The sequence below is a fragment of the Cyprinodon variegatus genome, unplaced genomic scaffold (assembly GCF_000732505.1).
Source record: "Cyprinodon variegatus isolate N-32 unplaced genomic scaffold, C_variegatus-1.0 Scaffold1088, whole genome shotgun sequence".
Taxonomy (NCBI): Eukaryota; Metazoa; Chordata; class Actinopteri; order Cyprinodontiformes; family Cyprinodontidae; genus Cyprinodon; species Cyprinodon variegatus.
Genome location: NW_015151541.1, coordinates 87,861 through 105,339, shown reverse-complemented (window position 1 = coordinate 105,339; position 17,479 = coordinate 87,861). Strand labels below are relative to the sequence as shown.

General features: G+C 36.7%; 2 protein-coding genes across 2 annotated transcripts in view; both read left to right on the top strand.

The window, feature by feature from the left end:
• ssfa2 (sperm specific antigen 2) overlaps nt 1–2,195 on the top strand; it is a 61,463-nt gene extending 59,268 nt beyond the window's left edge. The window contains exon 22 of the mRNA XM_015400253.1: nt 26–2,195. Within this exon, the coding sequence (XP_015255739.1) occupies nt 26–133 (108 nt within the window). The 3' untranslated portion in view covers nt 134–2,195. The remainder of the gene's footprint in view (nt 1–25) is intronic.
• Nucleotides 2,196–4,019: 1,824 nt separating this feature from the next.
• The window catches only part of cwc22 (CWC22 homolog, spliceosome-associated protein), a 23,542-nt gene continuing 10,082 nt past the window's right edge, over nt 4,020–17,479 (top strand). Inside the window, exons 1-13 of the mRNA XM_015400252.1 lie at nt 4,020–4,102; nt 7,399–7,457; nt 7,546–7,769; nt 10,723–11,132; nt 11,264–11,518; nt 12,936–13,064; nt 13,232–13,400; nt 14,059–14,112; nt 14,224–14,359; nt 15,392–15,598; nt 15,705–15,767; nt 15,850–15,945; nt 17,004–17,085. Of these exons, the coding sequence (XP_015255738.1) occupies nt 7,403–7,457; nt 7,546–7,769; nt 10,723–11,132; nt 11,264–11,518; nt 12,936–13,064; nt 13,232–13,400; nt 14,059–14,112; nt 14,224–14,359; nt 15,392–15,598; nt 15,705–15,767; nt 15,850–15,945; nt 17,004–17,085 (1,880 nt within the window). The 5' untranslated portion in view covers nt 4,020–4,102; nt 7,399–7,402. The remainder of the gene's footprint in view (nt 4,103–7,398; nt 7,458–7,545; nt 7,770–10,722; nt 11,133–11,263; nt 11,519–12,935; nt 13,065–13,231; nt 13,401–14,058; nt 14,113–14,223; nt 14,360–15,391; nt 15,599–15,704; nt 15,768–15,849; nt 15,946–17,003; nt 17,086–17,479) is intronic.

Below are 17,479 nucleotides of genomic sequence, written 5' to 3'. Positions count from 1 at the left end.
CATTCTGTTCCTTTTTTTCCCCCAGATCCGTGAGAACTTGGCCCAGGAGGTCCGACGAGAGATCTACAATGAGCTGCTCGCTGCTGCTTCTCCACAGGGCTCACCCTTTTCTGCTCAGCAACACCCGGTGTAGCCCTCCTGCCTTAGTAACCACAGCTTGGACAAAAACCACTGCCTTGTCTTTAACACTGTACACCAGAGTAACACTGTGCAACACGTTGTGCCTGCAACACTGTATGTTGGTAACACTGATGATCCAACTGTGACAAACCCCGCCGACGCCACCTGTGGTACCTCCTCCAGCATTCCCGAGCTGCAGAGCAGAGGCTTCCACTTTTTGGATTACCAGTGAAAATTTGTTATTTCTCATTTCCTGTTTCTATTTTGATATATATGTAAAAACAAAAGCTGTGGTCAACAACCCCTACCATTGAGCTAGCACTACTGCCACTAATACTACAAGTATTCAATCTTTAATCACCACTACAAACAGCCTCTTGTACAATAGTAGTTAAACAGTACTTCCTGTTTTCTTGCAGTTCCATTAAGTTTAATGATACCGGTAGCTCTTTTTTTTAAATGAGTAAATCTTGTCAAACAAATAGTAGATTTGCTTTAATTCAACTTTAATATTTTTGTACATGTTCAACCTGTTTTTTGAGGCATTAGCTGTTTTCATATTACAGTCATCTTTGTGTTTTTTCATAAAGAAAAGATTGTATTTAAACTCCTGCTTAGCAGGATTATGAGGTAGAAGCATATTACAAAAAACTAAATGCAAAGAGAAGCGTTGATTTTATTTGCCATCAGTCTTTAACATCCATTTAGAATGTATTAATAATTGTTTTTTGTGAAAGGTTGCCCCCCCCCCATTCCATGCACATTTCACCCTAAAAAAAGCAGTTTTAAAGAGAAAAATTGCAAAGATGACACATAATCATCCTCATCAGTCACCATCCTCATTCTTCTGCTTTAGTCACTGTCTTTCAGTCACCTTACAATCCGAAAAAAGTCCTCAACAACTTGAAACCAATTTTTGCTTACAATAACAGGGGCATAAAAACTGTTTCAAATTTCTGATTTAAAATTATATTTTTTCTATTTTTGAGCAATTAAAAAACAAGATGTAATGTTTAAATGCATAGTATTTCTTGGAAAGCACCCAATTTAACAACTTTGAAGCTCCATTTTTCAGCTGGTTGATTTCTTAAATGCTTCTAATGTGGTTTAGTGTGAGCGAGGTACAGAAAGTGATCAGTGTGTGTTACCATGATGTGCTGAGGGATGAAGGTTAAAGATTTTTGTATGTTAAGGTGATGAGGATGACTATGTGTCAACTGCTTGGATGGAAGAGCTTTGTGGGTTTTCGGTGCATCAGCATGTTGGTTTCATTTTGGTGAAAAATGCGTGCAATAATGTGAACACATCGAATATATTTTTATGTTGTTTTTTTTTTTTTTTGGTGGATCATAGCAAACATTTCAGATGTGCTGCGCCTCTAATACATGAAAAACTTCAGAAGCAGTAGCTTAACCACTAATTCCTTTCTTTTTTCCTCAAAGTGGGAGTGTAGTTCATGAGATGTGCATCGAGTTTTTGAACAGTCACTAAATTAAGTGAAAAGCACTGTACATAAGTAAGTTGAATGTGATTGGCTGGGAGATCTGTCAATATGATGTTTCTAACTTAATTTTTTTTTTCTCTGCTTACTTGGGGCGATAACTGTACAAATTTGTGCACAAGGTCACATTAGTACATTTGTTTGTTTGAGAGCTGATCTGTGTTGGTAGGATTTCTGTAATCTTAAAACTGAAATGCAAAGCTTAGCTTAATATTCCAAAACCGAGGTCACATTTGCAATTTTTCTGAGTGTGAGTGAATAAAACTCCTGGCTCAGGTGTTATCATTTGGCCCCATCATTGTTTCAGAGCTGTGAACGCTCTAGGTTTTGATTAACACAAGTTTTGAGCCTGCGGTCATTTTCACAAACGCATATCTGCTGGACAAACACTGTTTATAATTTTTAGATCAAGAATCCACTCTTAATTACACTTTACTGAATGTCGGTGGTTATAAATTTCTATTCATGTCTGATAACAATAATGATGACTATGTGTATTTTGTATTGATGTGTCCTAAATGTGGTATAGGGAGGGGTCACTGTAGAGATGATGATGATAATAAAGATTTATTTATTTTCCATATAATGAAGTGTAAGGCTCCTTGTTTTTTATTTAACTTTTTACTTCACTACGCATAATTAAAACTTTAATGTTTTGGACATCTTATTCCTCCAAGTACAAGTCGACTTACATTTTAGCTCCTGTAAAAACACAAATTTACCTTTACAGAAAAAGTGTAATATTTTGACCCCTATAAAGATAAAATAAACCCAAATAAAACTAGAAAAATTTTCAAAAGATGAAGCTAAAGCACCCTATAGGGATTAACTTCAAAAAGAGGAAGAGTATCAAATGAAATTATTAAACTATAAACATTTAGGAAGTAAGAGTCTAAGTAAGATTTAAAGTCTTTAATAGAAAAACATATTGTCCTTGTTTTGATAATGGGTACCCAGCAAATTAAAGACCATTGTCCACTGTAAACCTTTAAAGGAAAGGGAAAAATTTGATTAATTAAATTAAACTTATAAATGTAGATGTTACATTGTGCAAAGAAGATGCATTTTACTAAGATTACTTGGAAGTTACCTTAGATTACATCAAACCAAAGCATTACAGGTGCAGTATAGTTAGGATTTTGACTCTTAAAATTATGTGGAAATAAAATGCAAACTTTTGAACCAACTGTTATCAATGATCTGTAAGGAAAAAGTAATTTTGTGTGAGTCAATGCTCAGACAATTGTGTAATATCTCTATCATGATCATTCTACCACCATGCCCCAGATGATAAGATCTCCACCAATAAACTTTGGTCAAACACTGGCTTTCATTTTTTGAAAGACCTTTTTCTGGAAACACACAAAGTTTGCTCAGTAATCTTATGATCGCAATTTTTCTTTTACCGGTAAATTTGTTTTTCAAAAATATTTTTCTACAGCTTTTTTCTATCTAATATGTAAAAAAAAAAACAGAAAAATCAAAACAATGAACAATGGTTTTCTTGTATAATGCAGACTATATCCATTGAACTGTATTCATAGAAACAATTCTACACCTTTGGAATATGGTCAATTTCTTCCACTATTAAACAAACCTATATCCAGCTGAAGATTGTGTGCCTATTTTTTATTTGTATGATTCAGATCTCCTCCACAATCCTGGTCCAATTCTCTCAAATAGGTGCATCTGGCTTGAATCTTTTTGTGTTGCCTTTTATTTGTGGCCAGCATTACCTTTTATTCAGAAAGAAAGTATACACTTTGTGTATACAAAACGACATTTAAGTTAGTCTAAGTCAGATTCATCATTAGACAACTATGTGGAATTGTTTAGTATTTTAGCCAATGGTGATCCAACTATTTCTCAATATTCAGTTATTTCTGTTGAGCTCTAAGATGTTAATAACTACAATCTACATTTTTACTTATTTTCTCTTACGAAGGATAACTTCTTTGAAAGAAGGTGGATAAATCAAATCTGTATCTGTATATCGCTTCTCGATAATTAATTCCTGTTTCTTATAGGTTTAACTGGCATCCTTGTACAATGTTTATATTTCTTTGTTTCTCTATACTTTATTATTATTAGTATAACTATTTTATAGCTATGGCAATGATAATTTTTAACACTTCATAACTTTTATTAGAGATTTTGAATTCTATCATTTTGTCTTTGTTGCCATCATTACCGTCAACATGTCACCTCTGTTAGCTACATATTTCTATTCAGCTGAAATATTGCTGTATTAATAAGGACTGATCGGCCCATTATTTCTTTTTTCCCATTGCCTCCTGTTTTATTTTGTTTTTTTATTCTTGCTTTTTACTTTTGATTTATTTTTTTTCATTCAAACGGATTGAAACCTTTATTTTGAAAACCGGAAGAGATTCGTAACCCGGAAGAGCTAGGTGTTTACAGCGGAACGTTTTCCGCCATAAGAAACGACTGTAAAAATAAGAAAACTCTGAAAGTGCGACGGTAAGACATTATTTTACGGCTCGTGCTTCCTATGAAGCGTAAGTTTTTTAACCAGAAAAAAAAACTGAGAACAGATTAGATGGATTTTAGCAGTAGTCGCGACTACATTTACTTTTGTTTATTATAGAATTAAGGTAGTGTTAGCATACCAGCTAACTTTAGCTCACTCAAACAGACATGTGGATAAAACTGCTCCCCTATGCTGGAAATATTTATTAGTTACCCGCGTTAATGTTTTCGTGAGTCCTCAAATGAATCCTCAGTAAATTAATTAAATGCGTATTTTGACTAAATTAGGGATTTCCGCTCTCTTTTTCCTCGCCTTACTCTTCAGCTGTCGTCATATTCTGATATGACGAAAAACAAAGACTGTGTTGGTTTTAATAATCTAAATCTTTATCAATTATTAAAATTGGTGTTTCAATTGATTTAAATAGAGAAGAAATCAAAGTACACATTTTTATCACATATTGATTAGATTTCATATTAGACTGTTATTGATCAACGGTTTTCTAATCATTGGGTGTCCCAATATATAGAAGAAAATATATATAAAGAACAGATTTAAAGTAGTGCTTTGAAAAAGCTGCTCATACAATGAAGGTTTATTTCAAGTGCTGCGAACCAGCTAATCTATGTTGGAATGCCTAAAAAAGAAGCCAAATTGAAGATTATAGTTATATATAGTGTATATATATATATATATAGTTTTCTGGTCTAAGTCTGGACTTCTCTCCTATTTTGATGGTTTGTCATTTGCGACATTTAATTTATTTTAAGTTATTGTGTAAATCATTGTGATTTTAACAGTGGTGATCCTTCCTATGTTTTTCCTTTTCCTCACAGACGCTTTCTCTTCCTCCATCATGTACACTTATAGAGCAAGACACCTACAGTAAAAACTAAATATATTTTTATTTTCAGGTGGCTGCACATTGAAGTTGTTCTGCTAGACTAATCTGGAGTTATTTTTTTTTATATATATAATTTTAGTTCCTCTGTGGATCAGAGTTTCTTTTTTTTTTCTGGTGTTTGTATATTATAGTTAATGTATTATAGTTATAGTTGTTATGAGTAACCATAGTAAGTTGTATTGTTTTTTACACCTGGGAGGAGCAGGTCATTAATATAATAATAATAATAATAATTGAACTTTATTGATCTCACATTGGAGAAATTTACTTCTGCATTTAACCCATCCCCTTGGGGAGCAGTGGGCTGCAACCGTGGGGCGCCCATGGAGCAGTGTGGAGTTAAGGGTCTTGCTCAGAGACCCAGAGTCTGTGGGATTTGGACTCAAACTCAGAACTTCAGGATTCCTAGCTCTGTGCCCTAAAGCCGGGCACACACTACAATTTTTTTTTTGTTGCCATTTTTGGGCCGATTCTCCAGTTGTGTGAGCATTTTTCAATTGGGCCGAGTTTCAGCCTCATCGTGCGTCCTGCATTGTTTAGTATACAGGGGGTAACGAGGGAAGTATGTTTTAAATCAATTGTACTTTATTGTATAGTGATATAAATTTGTATAGTATGTTTCATCATGTAATTACAGGGAATTTAAAGTAAAATCATTTAATTCACTATAAAAACTTAAGGTAGACATTTTATGCAGTTGTATAGTTCTGGTCTGGTCTCGAGATTTGTGTATGAAAGCAGATTGTGGGCTGAACCAGCAGTGTAAATACCTTTTTTTCTTTGTTATTTATTTGACTTTTTTGTTTTGTGTTTTCATTTCTCTCTCTATTTACGAAGAATGCCCAAAGTTGGACCTTACACCAAAGTCCCACATGCTTCTCAACCGCTCCGCTCCAGACCGCCTGCGCAAAGAAAAGCCTGCAGCCTCTGCGGTTCCTTCCGTCTCGCTCCGCTGCAACTTTTTTGAAGCTCGAGCAGAGCATGCATGATATTTAATTCATAGGAGAAAAACATGCGGTAATGAACGCTTAACGCTGGCTGGACCGCAGCCGAACAAAAATAGCTGTTTTGAGACAGTGAAGGACGTATGTGGACGGTGACGAGCGGATGAGTAGTGATGGATGTGGAACAGTTCTCATTGATAAACATGGATGCACAAGTGCTCCGCACCACATACATGAGCGGGGCTGGGCGGAGCGGTGACAGAGGATGATGAATCTGGGGGTTAAGGGCTGCTTTCCTGTAGGTTTTAGAGGTTTCCCTGATTTAGAACAGCCTATTCTGATGATTGCAGTTCAGCAAACGTCTGTTAATCAGCTATCAATTGGAATTAGCTGTGCTGCAGCACAGAAACATCTAAAACCTGCAGGATAGCAGCCCTTGAGGGCTGACTTTGAGGATACATTTTTTAATACATTTTTCACTATAACAATATACCAACTTATGATCATAAGAAAATAAATCGATATTTAGATTAGAGATTCATCGATCCAGTTCCAATTTTAATTTTAATTTTTGATCCAATCTGATACGATACCTAAGCTGAGGATATTGGCCGATACTAATCCGATTCAACTGTTGAAGGGATGAGCCGTTTGCCATTTGATTGAAGGCTTTAGCCTTGACATAAACATTGTTTTAAAAAAGTAGCAAATGATCACAGACAAAGATTTACTTTATGGTATTTGTTAACAAATGAGCAGCGAAAAGAAAAAACTAAAAGTTCAATGTAAAATGCACTGGAATGGACCTCCTATATAAGATTTCAAATCACCAATATCCTATCCAGCTAATTATTCAATACAGAGCTGATACCCGATCCAGGTTTCAGATCTGATTTAGATATTTCTTTAATATCTCTGTCCAAAAGATTTTGTTTCCAAAGTATATCTTGCTAAAACAAGTGACAACAAAAAAAGGTTCTGAAGTTAACTTTATGCTTCATGGGTGAACTCCATTTTTGCCTTCCCAGAGCTCCCTATAGAATTTGTCACCCCATTAATATCAATTAGACAATCTACAATTGATCAGATAAACATAGAACTTCTACTAGTAACTAGCTTCAGCTACAGTCTGTTATCCACCAATGTTAATACAACTTGTAAAAGTAGACATAAGATTCTCGCTATCTGTAAATGTGACATTGATTTATCCACAGGCTTTAGTTTGCCCTTCATTCAACCGATAATGTTTTTGTTACATTAAAGGATGATGTTGCAGTTCTGAGTAGGTCAAAGAATTAAAGGTACTTTTATGAGGTCTTTGCTGTAAATAATAAAGACAGAGTTACTGATTAGAAGGTTGCTGTTTTCATCGGTGCAATATATGCGTGTCTATATTTGTTTTCCCCTGTGGGATTAAATAAGAATCTCTTAATTTTAGAAGGATGGATTCTCCAGCAAGAAGTGAAAGCTCCAGTCCTAAACAAAGAGAGAAAAATGGTAACTTTATTGTCTCTACTTCTTCAGTTTCCATATTTATTGTTGTTTTGTTTGTATCTAACAAATATATTGTACTTTTTGATTGTAGGACCTTCAGAGGATGAATCTAGTCCAGGAGCACAAAGACCCCAGCAGGCTAATGACAGTGAGAGAGACTCTAGAAAGCAGTCCTCTCCTGAGGGCAGTTCCGCAGGTCGTAACCAGTCAAAGGCCTCTGACTCCAGCAGCTCAGACAGCAGCAGCAGCAGTGATGATGACGATGAACATTCAAGAGCGCTAAGGAAGATTAGGAGCAGTGTTGCTCATGTACAAGTAAGATCCATTTGTTAGAGTTAAGCTCTCTCAACTTCTCAAAGTGTAAACTACGAAATAAAAATGAATCCGCTGCCATATCAATAACTTTAACCTCCCTCCTAAATTGGTTTCCTCTACCTTGATCAAAGCATCATTCTTCAGGTCAGCTTTGGCTTTACCATGATAGACTGGTACAATCACTGCCGCCACTATGCAACGTCATTAGTAGGGATTGACGATATATCAGCATCACAATAGGTTTGTGCCAATTAGGGATGTAAACAAACAATCAATTTAAGATTATTTTCTGTTTTTTCTACATTAAAATGTGTTCCATTCAATTAGTTGATAACCTCTGTTTAGGACTTTCTTTAAGTGTTGAGATGTTACTGGTGTCCAGTAGAGGGCACCACTGTTCATTGTTCAGCGGAGCCTCACTGATCTTTGTAAGAGAAGTGCTGCCATAGCAGAGGGAGGGACGCTAGAACAGAAGAATGAATGGATCGAGAGTCTGATCCAGGAGTATTATATTTGTTTCTTGGTGACAAAGGCGTAAAATAGACTAAGTGTGGTTCTGTATGTAAATATAATGTTGAATTAAAGATAAACATTTTAAATTATCACTTAAGAAGTGCCTATTTAGCTGTGCTGCATGACAAAGCTCTGATGACTAGTTAGACTAACGAAGCAGCATAACTCTGCTGTGATGTTAGAGAGGTTAACAGCAGTACGCGAAATATTTTTAAGCAATAAGCAGAGTAGAGGTGAATGCTTTCTCTCAAGGTTTGTTTAAGTGTGTGTAATTTGTTTTGACTCTGACACAATCTTTACAGTTTTTTCATCAACATAAGTAAGGGAGACAAACTCTGTCTAGTCAGAACAGGGCTGAATACAGAGCAGTAACGCCTGTATGATGAACTGTTCTCTCTTTGCAAAGATATGAAAATAAAGTGCCGACTGAGGGAAATCCATCGATCTCCGTTTATTTAACTACGGTGAATAGTTGAATACTTTTTTTCCCACTACTATATATATGTGTGCGTGTGTATATGATAGATGTTACCGAAAACTGGGGCCGATTTTAGCATCAGACCAGAAAATCAGTCAAATTTCAGCAAAGATTTATTGTTTTGAATCTTAGATCTGTTACTTATGTGAATCTGGGTCTGATTCCTTGCTGGCAAGCTGCGTGGGCTCTGTCCCCCCACAGCTGTGGGTGTGGTGACACCATCACGCTGGGTTAGCTTTGATGATGTCACCACTGCGACAGAAATCAATAAAAAATTAGAAAGTAAACAATGGAGAGCAACATGAAAGAAAGATGGGGCGTAGTCAGTTTGCTTTATTGTTCTGCTCTTTTATCTGTCCATGTTTACGAATTTAACCAGTTGTTTCGACTAATTGCGTAGTCGAAAGAGACGCTGCTGCGCAGTGGTTTGATGTCCGTATGTTGTGTTCAATGGTGTCACGTAATTTAACGGGTCAATCAGGCTCTGGTCTTCCCACAGCAAGCCAATCAGAGGCGAGACATTTTTGATGCCAGTGTCTTGCCGAGTCGTTTGACCTTGGTAGACACGCATCAGTGACCTGTTCCTACTGCCGCTAAAAGCAGATCGTTCTCACATTTAAATGTTTTTTGGCCAGTGGGAAAGGGGTATCATAATTTCTGTATTTCTATTTAGTCACACAAAATATACATTTTTACATGTATTTTAATAATGTTTTCTATTTTTACTTAAATTAAGTTTGGCATTTCCATGGCTTTCTAGAGTCTTGAAGACATTGTGTAATTTGTGTACCGGTAATCAAGCCACATTGGGTGAATCAAAAGGTGTTGTCAAAAGAGCAAAAGTGGTATTATTGTAAAAGTTAAGTTTTTATTGATCCACAGCTTAAATAAATCCCTTTTTTAAGTTTATTTCATCAAACAAAGAGCTCTCTTGGTGTAACACCCTATCTATCCCCAGCAAGTTTCTTTATCATAATACCAATAAAAAATGTCCCTTCTATAACTGTGAAGGGTGTTAAAATGAGGTTGCACTGTTAAAATATTAAATATTTAAAATATTTAAAGATAAAGTGACGGAAAAATGGAAAAAAGCTGGAATTATGAGAAATAGTCTTGAGATAAAGAATATCTTCAGTCTTTGAAGGGAGTCAGAGAAAATATGGCTGGAAAATATTGAATTCCTTTTACTTTAGATTCATACTATCCTTTAATTTTGCTTAAATATTGTAATGCAACAACTGTAACTGTAACAAAAGTAATTTCCCTCTGGGATTATTAAAGTATTTCTGATTCTGATGCAGTGCTTTAGACTGGTGCTTTTAAATTAAATGGTACAATATTTCCTTGGAGGGGGGCATAGCCTGACCTTTTGGATGTGTTCTTTGCCTCCATCATAGACATAATAAATATCTATTGCTTTTCCTTGTTTACTGATGAGGATGGGTCTGTTAGCATCTGATCAGAATTCAGACTTAATGCCTGGTGCCTGCACAGACTCAGGGTGTCCATCATGACCTGTGATTATGCTCTTCAGAAGTTGTATAAGATAGATATTATCCAATAATTGTATGAAGAGATAGTTAAGTGTATTTCAAACTGCCCACAAATATCTGAGGCACAATTTGAATGCGCTTACAGACATTTGCCATGTTTGAATCATAGGACTGAGAACTCTATCTTTTTATTTGTGAAAACCACCTCAGAAGAACAATTTGAATACAAATCATGCATCTACCTGACTGGCATCATAGACTCGACTTCTGCAGCTAGCTATAGGCCTTTACATAATTCCAAAACTGTCGCAAATCCTCTTTAACAGAAGGCAGCATGTTTTCCTGCATTTCTCGTGACATGCAGGAAAATTGTCTTGTGACAATTTCAGCCTGCATTAAGATAATTGTTGTTGGTTTACTACTTGGAAAAGGTGATTAATTGCTGATTCCTCTTTTGTTGTCATTCTAGAGATCCAAGTCCAAGGAACGTGATAGATCTTCTTCCAGAGAGAGTAAGGGTTCCAGGAAAGAAGACAGATCCAGGTCCAAAGAAAAAAGCAGATCCAAATCCACTGAAAAGGAGAGATCAAGTTCCAAGGGACGGGAAAAGTCGAGGTCCAGATCCAGGGAACAAATAAGGTCAAGGTCCAGATCAAAAGAACAACAAAGGTCCCGATCCAGAGAAAGACAAAGATCCAGGTCCAGATCCAGAGAAAGACAAAGATCGAGATCCAGAGAGCGGAGAAGATCTAGGTCTAGGGAACGGAACAGGTCTGGGTCTAAGGGACGAGACAGATCCAGATCAAGAGGACGGGACCGTTCGAGATCTAGAGAAAGAGACCGGAGCAGAGACCGCTTCGACAGAAGACGCTATGCACGGTAAGAAACAACGACACGTTTTAATAGACCTTCATTCAAGAGACCTTCCATTGGACAGGTATTTAATGAATACAGTTTGTATTAATGCCTATTGAAATAGCCTAATCCTAATTCTATTATCTTTGTTGTAGGGATCGCTATCATGATCGACGTGATGATAGGGATAGACGTTTTGATCGACGAGGCAACAGAGACGAGGAGTCAGAGTTCAGGAGGCGGGACCGCTCTGCCTCCCCTACAGCGAAGAAGGAGCCAGAAGCAGCTGAAGAGCCCCCTGTCAAGAAGAAAAAAGAGGAATTGGACCCAATCCTGACGAGGACTGGTGGCGCTTATATCCCTCCTGCCAAACTGCGCATGATGCAGCAGCAAATCACTGACAAGAGCAGGTTAGATCCTACTTGATCTCTTTGTTGATGCAGGAAGATTACAGCACTGTTAGATTATAGTTTAGTCTTATAAACTACAAACCCATTTACTGATTGTCTTTTGGAAATTTGTTTTACACTCAAAACGCAACACCTGTGACCGACTCTACAGGCTCCGATCCGAAACATATAGGCTTCAACCACACAGTGTAAACCGAGAAATGGGCTGCTTTGAGTAGGGCGGTGAATCTTTGGGATTCCCACAATTCGATTTAGTATCTATTCTTGGGATCCGATTTTTTCCGGATTCTTTTAAATCCGTACGATTCGATTCAGAAACAATTAATTTACGATTCAAAACAATTCTCAGGATCTATTCCAGTCTGCTGGCATGAAAAAATAGTACATTTATAAAAAATTTATAATTGTAAGTGTTTTATTTACCTATTGCAATAATTAAACACCGAAAGATAAATTCTGCCAATAACTCTGGGTGATGTCTTTCGAGATGAGAACAGGGATTTGAAGTACTCCCGAAATACTTAACTTTATCTTTGCAATCTCTGCATATCGCATGAGTCATGTCAAGCCCTTCCTGACCCGGGCCGGGTTGAAAGTAAAATCCCAAGTGTTTCCAAATGGTTGCTTTTAAAGACCGCTGAGGCTGTTGAATTTCTTTTTCTTCGTCCTCTATACTTTAGCGGCAACAAACACAGTAGCTCACACAACACTACACACCACTCTGTAGCCTGCTAGGCTAACGCTTGCATGCCTGTGCATAGCTCAGGTTGCTCATCGGTTTCGCCAAACTCTACAGTGCCTGATAAGGCACATCCGCACCCACAAAATAAAATAGTTTTTAAAGAAAATGAGAATTGATTCTGAATCTTTAAATGTTAGAAACGCGATTTGAGCTCAAATGTTTTTTTTCACCCCTAGATTTGAGTATTCATATGAGAGTATGTACTGGTAGTCCTCATCAGGAATTAAAAGCCAGAATTATAAACACAGGCCACAAAATTGCATTTGCTAATCAAACAACCGTGCAGAGATCGGTGCTTAAATTCTGCAGTCAGAAAATGGGTAGAAGAAAAATGGATGCCTTGTCTTACTTCCTGTCTGGCTCTTTTTATTACTGTTGAATTTCTGCAAAGGTCCAATCAAAATAGACCTCCGATCTGCTTTGATTGAACAGTTGGAGGCTTTGCAGTCTACAGAGTCCCATAGACGTCATTCAACCCAATATTTTTGTTAGATTGTTTGTCGAATCGAATCTGAAGGGTATGATTATTATGATCCTGACTCTCTACATTTAAATAACACACAGATACATGTATTATCTCAGTCTAAACATTGCTTGGTTGAACAGTCAAGTGCGTTGCATCAAATGTAAAATGTATGTTCATAAGTGGAGTTGTGATGTTGTCTTTTTTTACAGCCTGGCCTATCAGAGGATGAGCTGGGAGGCTCTGAAGAAGTCCATCAATGGTCTGATCAACAAGGTCAATGTGTCCAACATTGTAAACATCATCCAGGAGCTGCTGCAGGAAAACATCGTCAGGGGAAGGTAAACGTTTACTTCAGATACACAACAATAAGTGCACCAATTCACATTCTGATTTACTTATTAACCTTTTAAATGTTTCTTAAACAATATAAAACAGCCTTTACTGGAATCACAGACAGGAAGAGGTTTGCTCTTGTAACTTGACCACTCCTCTGTCTTCCTGTTAGGGGTCTCCTGGCTCGGTCAGTGCTCCAGGCACAGGCAGCTTCCCCCATCTTCACTCATGTCTATGCTGCTGTGGTGGCCATCATCAACTCAAAGTTCCCACAGATTGGAGAGCTGATCCTTAAGCGCCTCATTCTAAACTTTAGGAGGAGCTACCGCCGCAACCTCAAGGTGACTAAAAGCCAGTCACAGCATGTGTAGTCACCACTTAACTGCACTCCTACGTCTCTTTTTAATCTTCTCTGAGGTCAAAAAAGCTTCTTTGGTAACCAGTTGGGTTTTAATTTAGCATATTTAATAGCCTGTGAATTAATGAGCTGTTATGTGATATTTCAATCTTAAAATTTTGTATTTATTTAGTTCCATGGAACATTCTTTTTTATTAGGAGCTTAATTTTGGGTTCAAAGTAACTTTAAATTATTTAACATTTCTCATCGATATGCAGTCGAAGTATAATGGTTAGAAATGTTAGTCAGTCATTAATTGTTTGTAGCTTTCGAATGAATGAGAATTTCAGTGTAATGGATGCACCCAAATTCCCTGAGGTAGAAGTTTTCCAGTGTGAACAGATTGAAGCCTTTTGAGTCCAAAGCACTGAGTGGAGATGGGTCTGGAGCTAAATAAGAGCAGTAATTGGCAGTAGGGGGAGCTTTTCAACCTAGCCTAGGATGTGTTTTCATGTGCTGCTGTTGAATTTTGTGCAATATGTTCACTTTGTTGAGGCAGTTAATTGGGCAGTGGAACAGTTTTATCCTCATGGTGACACTAAATGTGTCTAAAAGGTTGTTGTTTTTATTACCTTTTGTTCATTAAAACCTTCTTTTGCAGCAACAATGCCTGACAGCTTCGAAGTTTGTGGCTCATCTCATCAACCAAAATGTGGTAGGTTCTGCTTTCTCATTCCTCTATTGTAACTCGGTGGAGTTGCATACAGTGAGGTTGTTTATCTCTGTTCATGGTCGTCCTGCTTCTCTGACTTCGTTCCCTCTGTAGGCCCATGAGGTTTTATGTTTGGAAATGCTCACTCTGCTGCTGGAGCGTCCGACCGACGACAGCGTGGAGGTGGCCATCTCTTTCCTGAAGGAGTGTGGACTCAAACTGACCGAGGTCTCACCTCGAGGAATCAATGGTGGGCGTCATCACTCGCTTTAACATAATGTGATCTGATCAAATGAATAAGCATCCTTCTTCCTTGGTGTCCTTTTTACCTCCAATGCTTGTGTCTTTAACTGTCATTATTCCCTATTTTTCATATAATGCTTTTCTTCCTTCTTTGTGTCCTATCTCCTTTGTTTCCCTCCTTTTTTGCTCTTTCCTTTCTTATTGCTTTTGGTTCTCCTTCCTTCTAGTTTTAGGTTTTTGTAATTTATTTATTTTAAAGGCTTCAAGCTGAAGAAATATTTCATACAAATCCAAAAAATGTTCATGCCTCATTAGTCTGTCTATCTTTCTAGTAAATTAACCTTTTTAGCCTCCTGCTGGTTAAATTGTCTGTAGGTGGGTTGCAATCTAATGAAGTGAATTTTCTAACTTTAGTACTCCACCATTTATTTTTGAAATATAATTTTTCTTACTCAACCAAGTCAAAATGGCCGCTCTTCTTTCGATTGACATCCTTTCAACAGTTTCTGTTCTCCTATGGTCTGTCCAGACCTGATCAGACCAGTGGTAATAGTAAATATCTGAGATAAGCAGCTGGATATACCCACAGATAAAATCTCCCCAGAATATGAATGAACATTTTTATCTATTTTATTCCATCATTTGACTTTTATGTCTGCATCTTTAGCCATCCTGATTTAGTTACACAAAATAATCTATGCAAAGGAAGAAATGTATTTATGTTCCAAGTTGCTTTGCTTAGGAATTCAGTGTTACGTTTATAGAGAGACCAGGCCATTGCATAGTATCTAATTTTATTAGATTTTAGAAATTATTAGAAAATATTGCAGACCTTTTTTGTTTATATATAAAAAAAAGCTATAAAAGGAAATTAAAGGTTGGGGGAAAAAACACATTTGTGAATTCTAACATACACTTATTTCTAAGTATTGAAAGGACAGATTTGATATAAAACTTGTTCTTTAATTTGAAAATGTTCATTTTATTTCTGCATTTGAAATGTACGGAATATCTAAAAAAATTCCTTCTCTCTTTGCAGCCATATTTGAGCGTCTCAGGAACATCCTCCATGAGTCGACCATCGACAAAAGGATCCAGTACATGATTGAGGTGATGTTTGCCATCAGGAAGGATGGTTTTAAAGATCACCCTGTCATCCCTGACGGCCTGGACCTGGTGGACGAAGAGGACCAGTTCACCCACATGCTACCTCTGGATGACGAGTATAACCCAGAAGATATTCTCAGTAAGATGCAGAAGAAGGAGCACAATTAACAATATATATATATATATATATATATATATATATTTATGTTTTGGGTCCGCTTTAATCAGTGTTTGTGTCCTTGTAGATGTTTTCAAGATGGACCCAGACTTCCTGGAGAACGAGGAGAAATACAAAACCATTAAGAGAGGTTAGAAAGGCCTTCATTTTGAGGTTTAGTTCAGTTATTTCCTCTCTCACAGTTTGACCAATCAGCTGTCACCTTCTATCAGATATCCTAGACGAGGGCAGCAGCGATTCAGGAGAGGAGGGAGATGGCAGCGACGAAGACGAGGAGGAGGAAGAGGAGAACGAGGAAGGGGGAGAAGGTAAGATGGATAGATCAAAGTCTCTGATGATTTCAATAAAGGGTCATTATGCTCATTTTTACCACATAGTATGGAAACAGTGTTAGTGAGGGTCTTTGTAACCTTTTTTGTATCATTTGTTTTGTATTTTGATTTTAAAATCCTGCATTTTTAGACTCAGCTAGCTTTATAAACCTATTATCTGTGGAAATGTTTGCTACCTTATTTAAATTCAGTGTTTTTGAGACAAATTAAGGACCAAATTCAAATTAAAGATACTTTAACACAAATTAAAAAAAATTAATTGAGACTGCTCCTTTTTTTATCTTGTTGTTCTCAAACACATTGGTTCTTAATATTTTATTTAAGCATATGATATTCCCCAAGGGTTTCAGGCCTGACTAGCAATAACGAAAATAAACTTTTTGAAGCTTTTAACAGTGAAATCAGGTGGTACTCTCTGGTCTATCTGCCTTCATTGGTGATCAGAAGTTTAGATCCTGAAAATTCTGACTAGCAAATTGCAAACTTATAGTTTTTTTCTGGTCTGCAAACATCAATTTATAGCAAATGCTTTCATAGCTTTTTATTTTTGTAATAAGAGCCAAATGAGGACTAATGGATGCATCAATTAAAAACATTTTTGATACAGCTTTATATTCCTTTGGTTTAAAACGTCTAGGTTTTAGATCAGATGCTAATTTATTTATTTTGTTTTGCTTTTTTTTTTTTTTACATTTGGAAAACTAAGTCCATGACAACAAATTTTCAAATCTCAGCAGAAATTTAAAGTCGGTCATAATCCAGATTGGCAGGGCAGAGATTAAGAGAAACTAGAATCTGTTACATTCTGCAATATTCAGTATTTAAGATTGTAAGGTTCTGTTAAAGTGCTGCTGTGATATAATATATCTTCTTAGAGATCCTGCATGATACACTTGCTCTATATATATTTATTTTTTTTAGATTTTTATTTGCTTGTATTCAGTTGAATATTGAGGAAGGAAATGTTTGGCAATAATTTAAGCTGCTTCGTCTACATCACCAAAAACTCTCCCCTCTCTCTGCTTCCCTCTCAGATGAGAAGGTTACCATCTTTGACAAGACAGAGGTCAACCTTGTTGCTTTCAGACGAACCATTTATCTTGCTATTCAGTCCAGGTACTCCTGCACACTCTCACACAGAAACAACACGGTGCTTTAGAAATCCACATTGGCACAGATGGTGACTCAGTTATGTCTCTGGGTGTTGGCTGTTACTTACAGCTCCTACTATATTTGATTGAGTTGGATTGTTATTTAAGGCTTTGAGAGAGTGAGGCTGTTATTAGGAGGGCCAGTTTTAATTTAAGAAATCTGGTGGTGCAGGGATTTTTGGGTGTTGTTGCTTTTTAAAAGTCATAGATATGATATCCACATAATATGGCCAAAGAAATTTTAGCCTGTGCTACATGGTTTTACTGATAAAGAGTTGAAATATTTTTTTAGATATGAAACATCTAGACTCATCTTGTATAGGTGTGCGGTATTTATATATGTATATGTGTGTGTATGT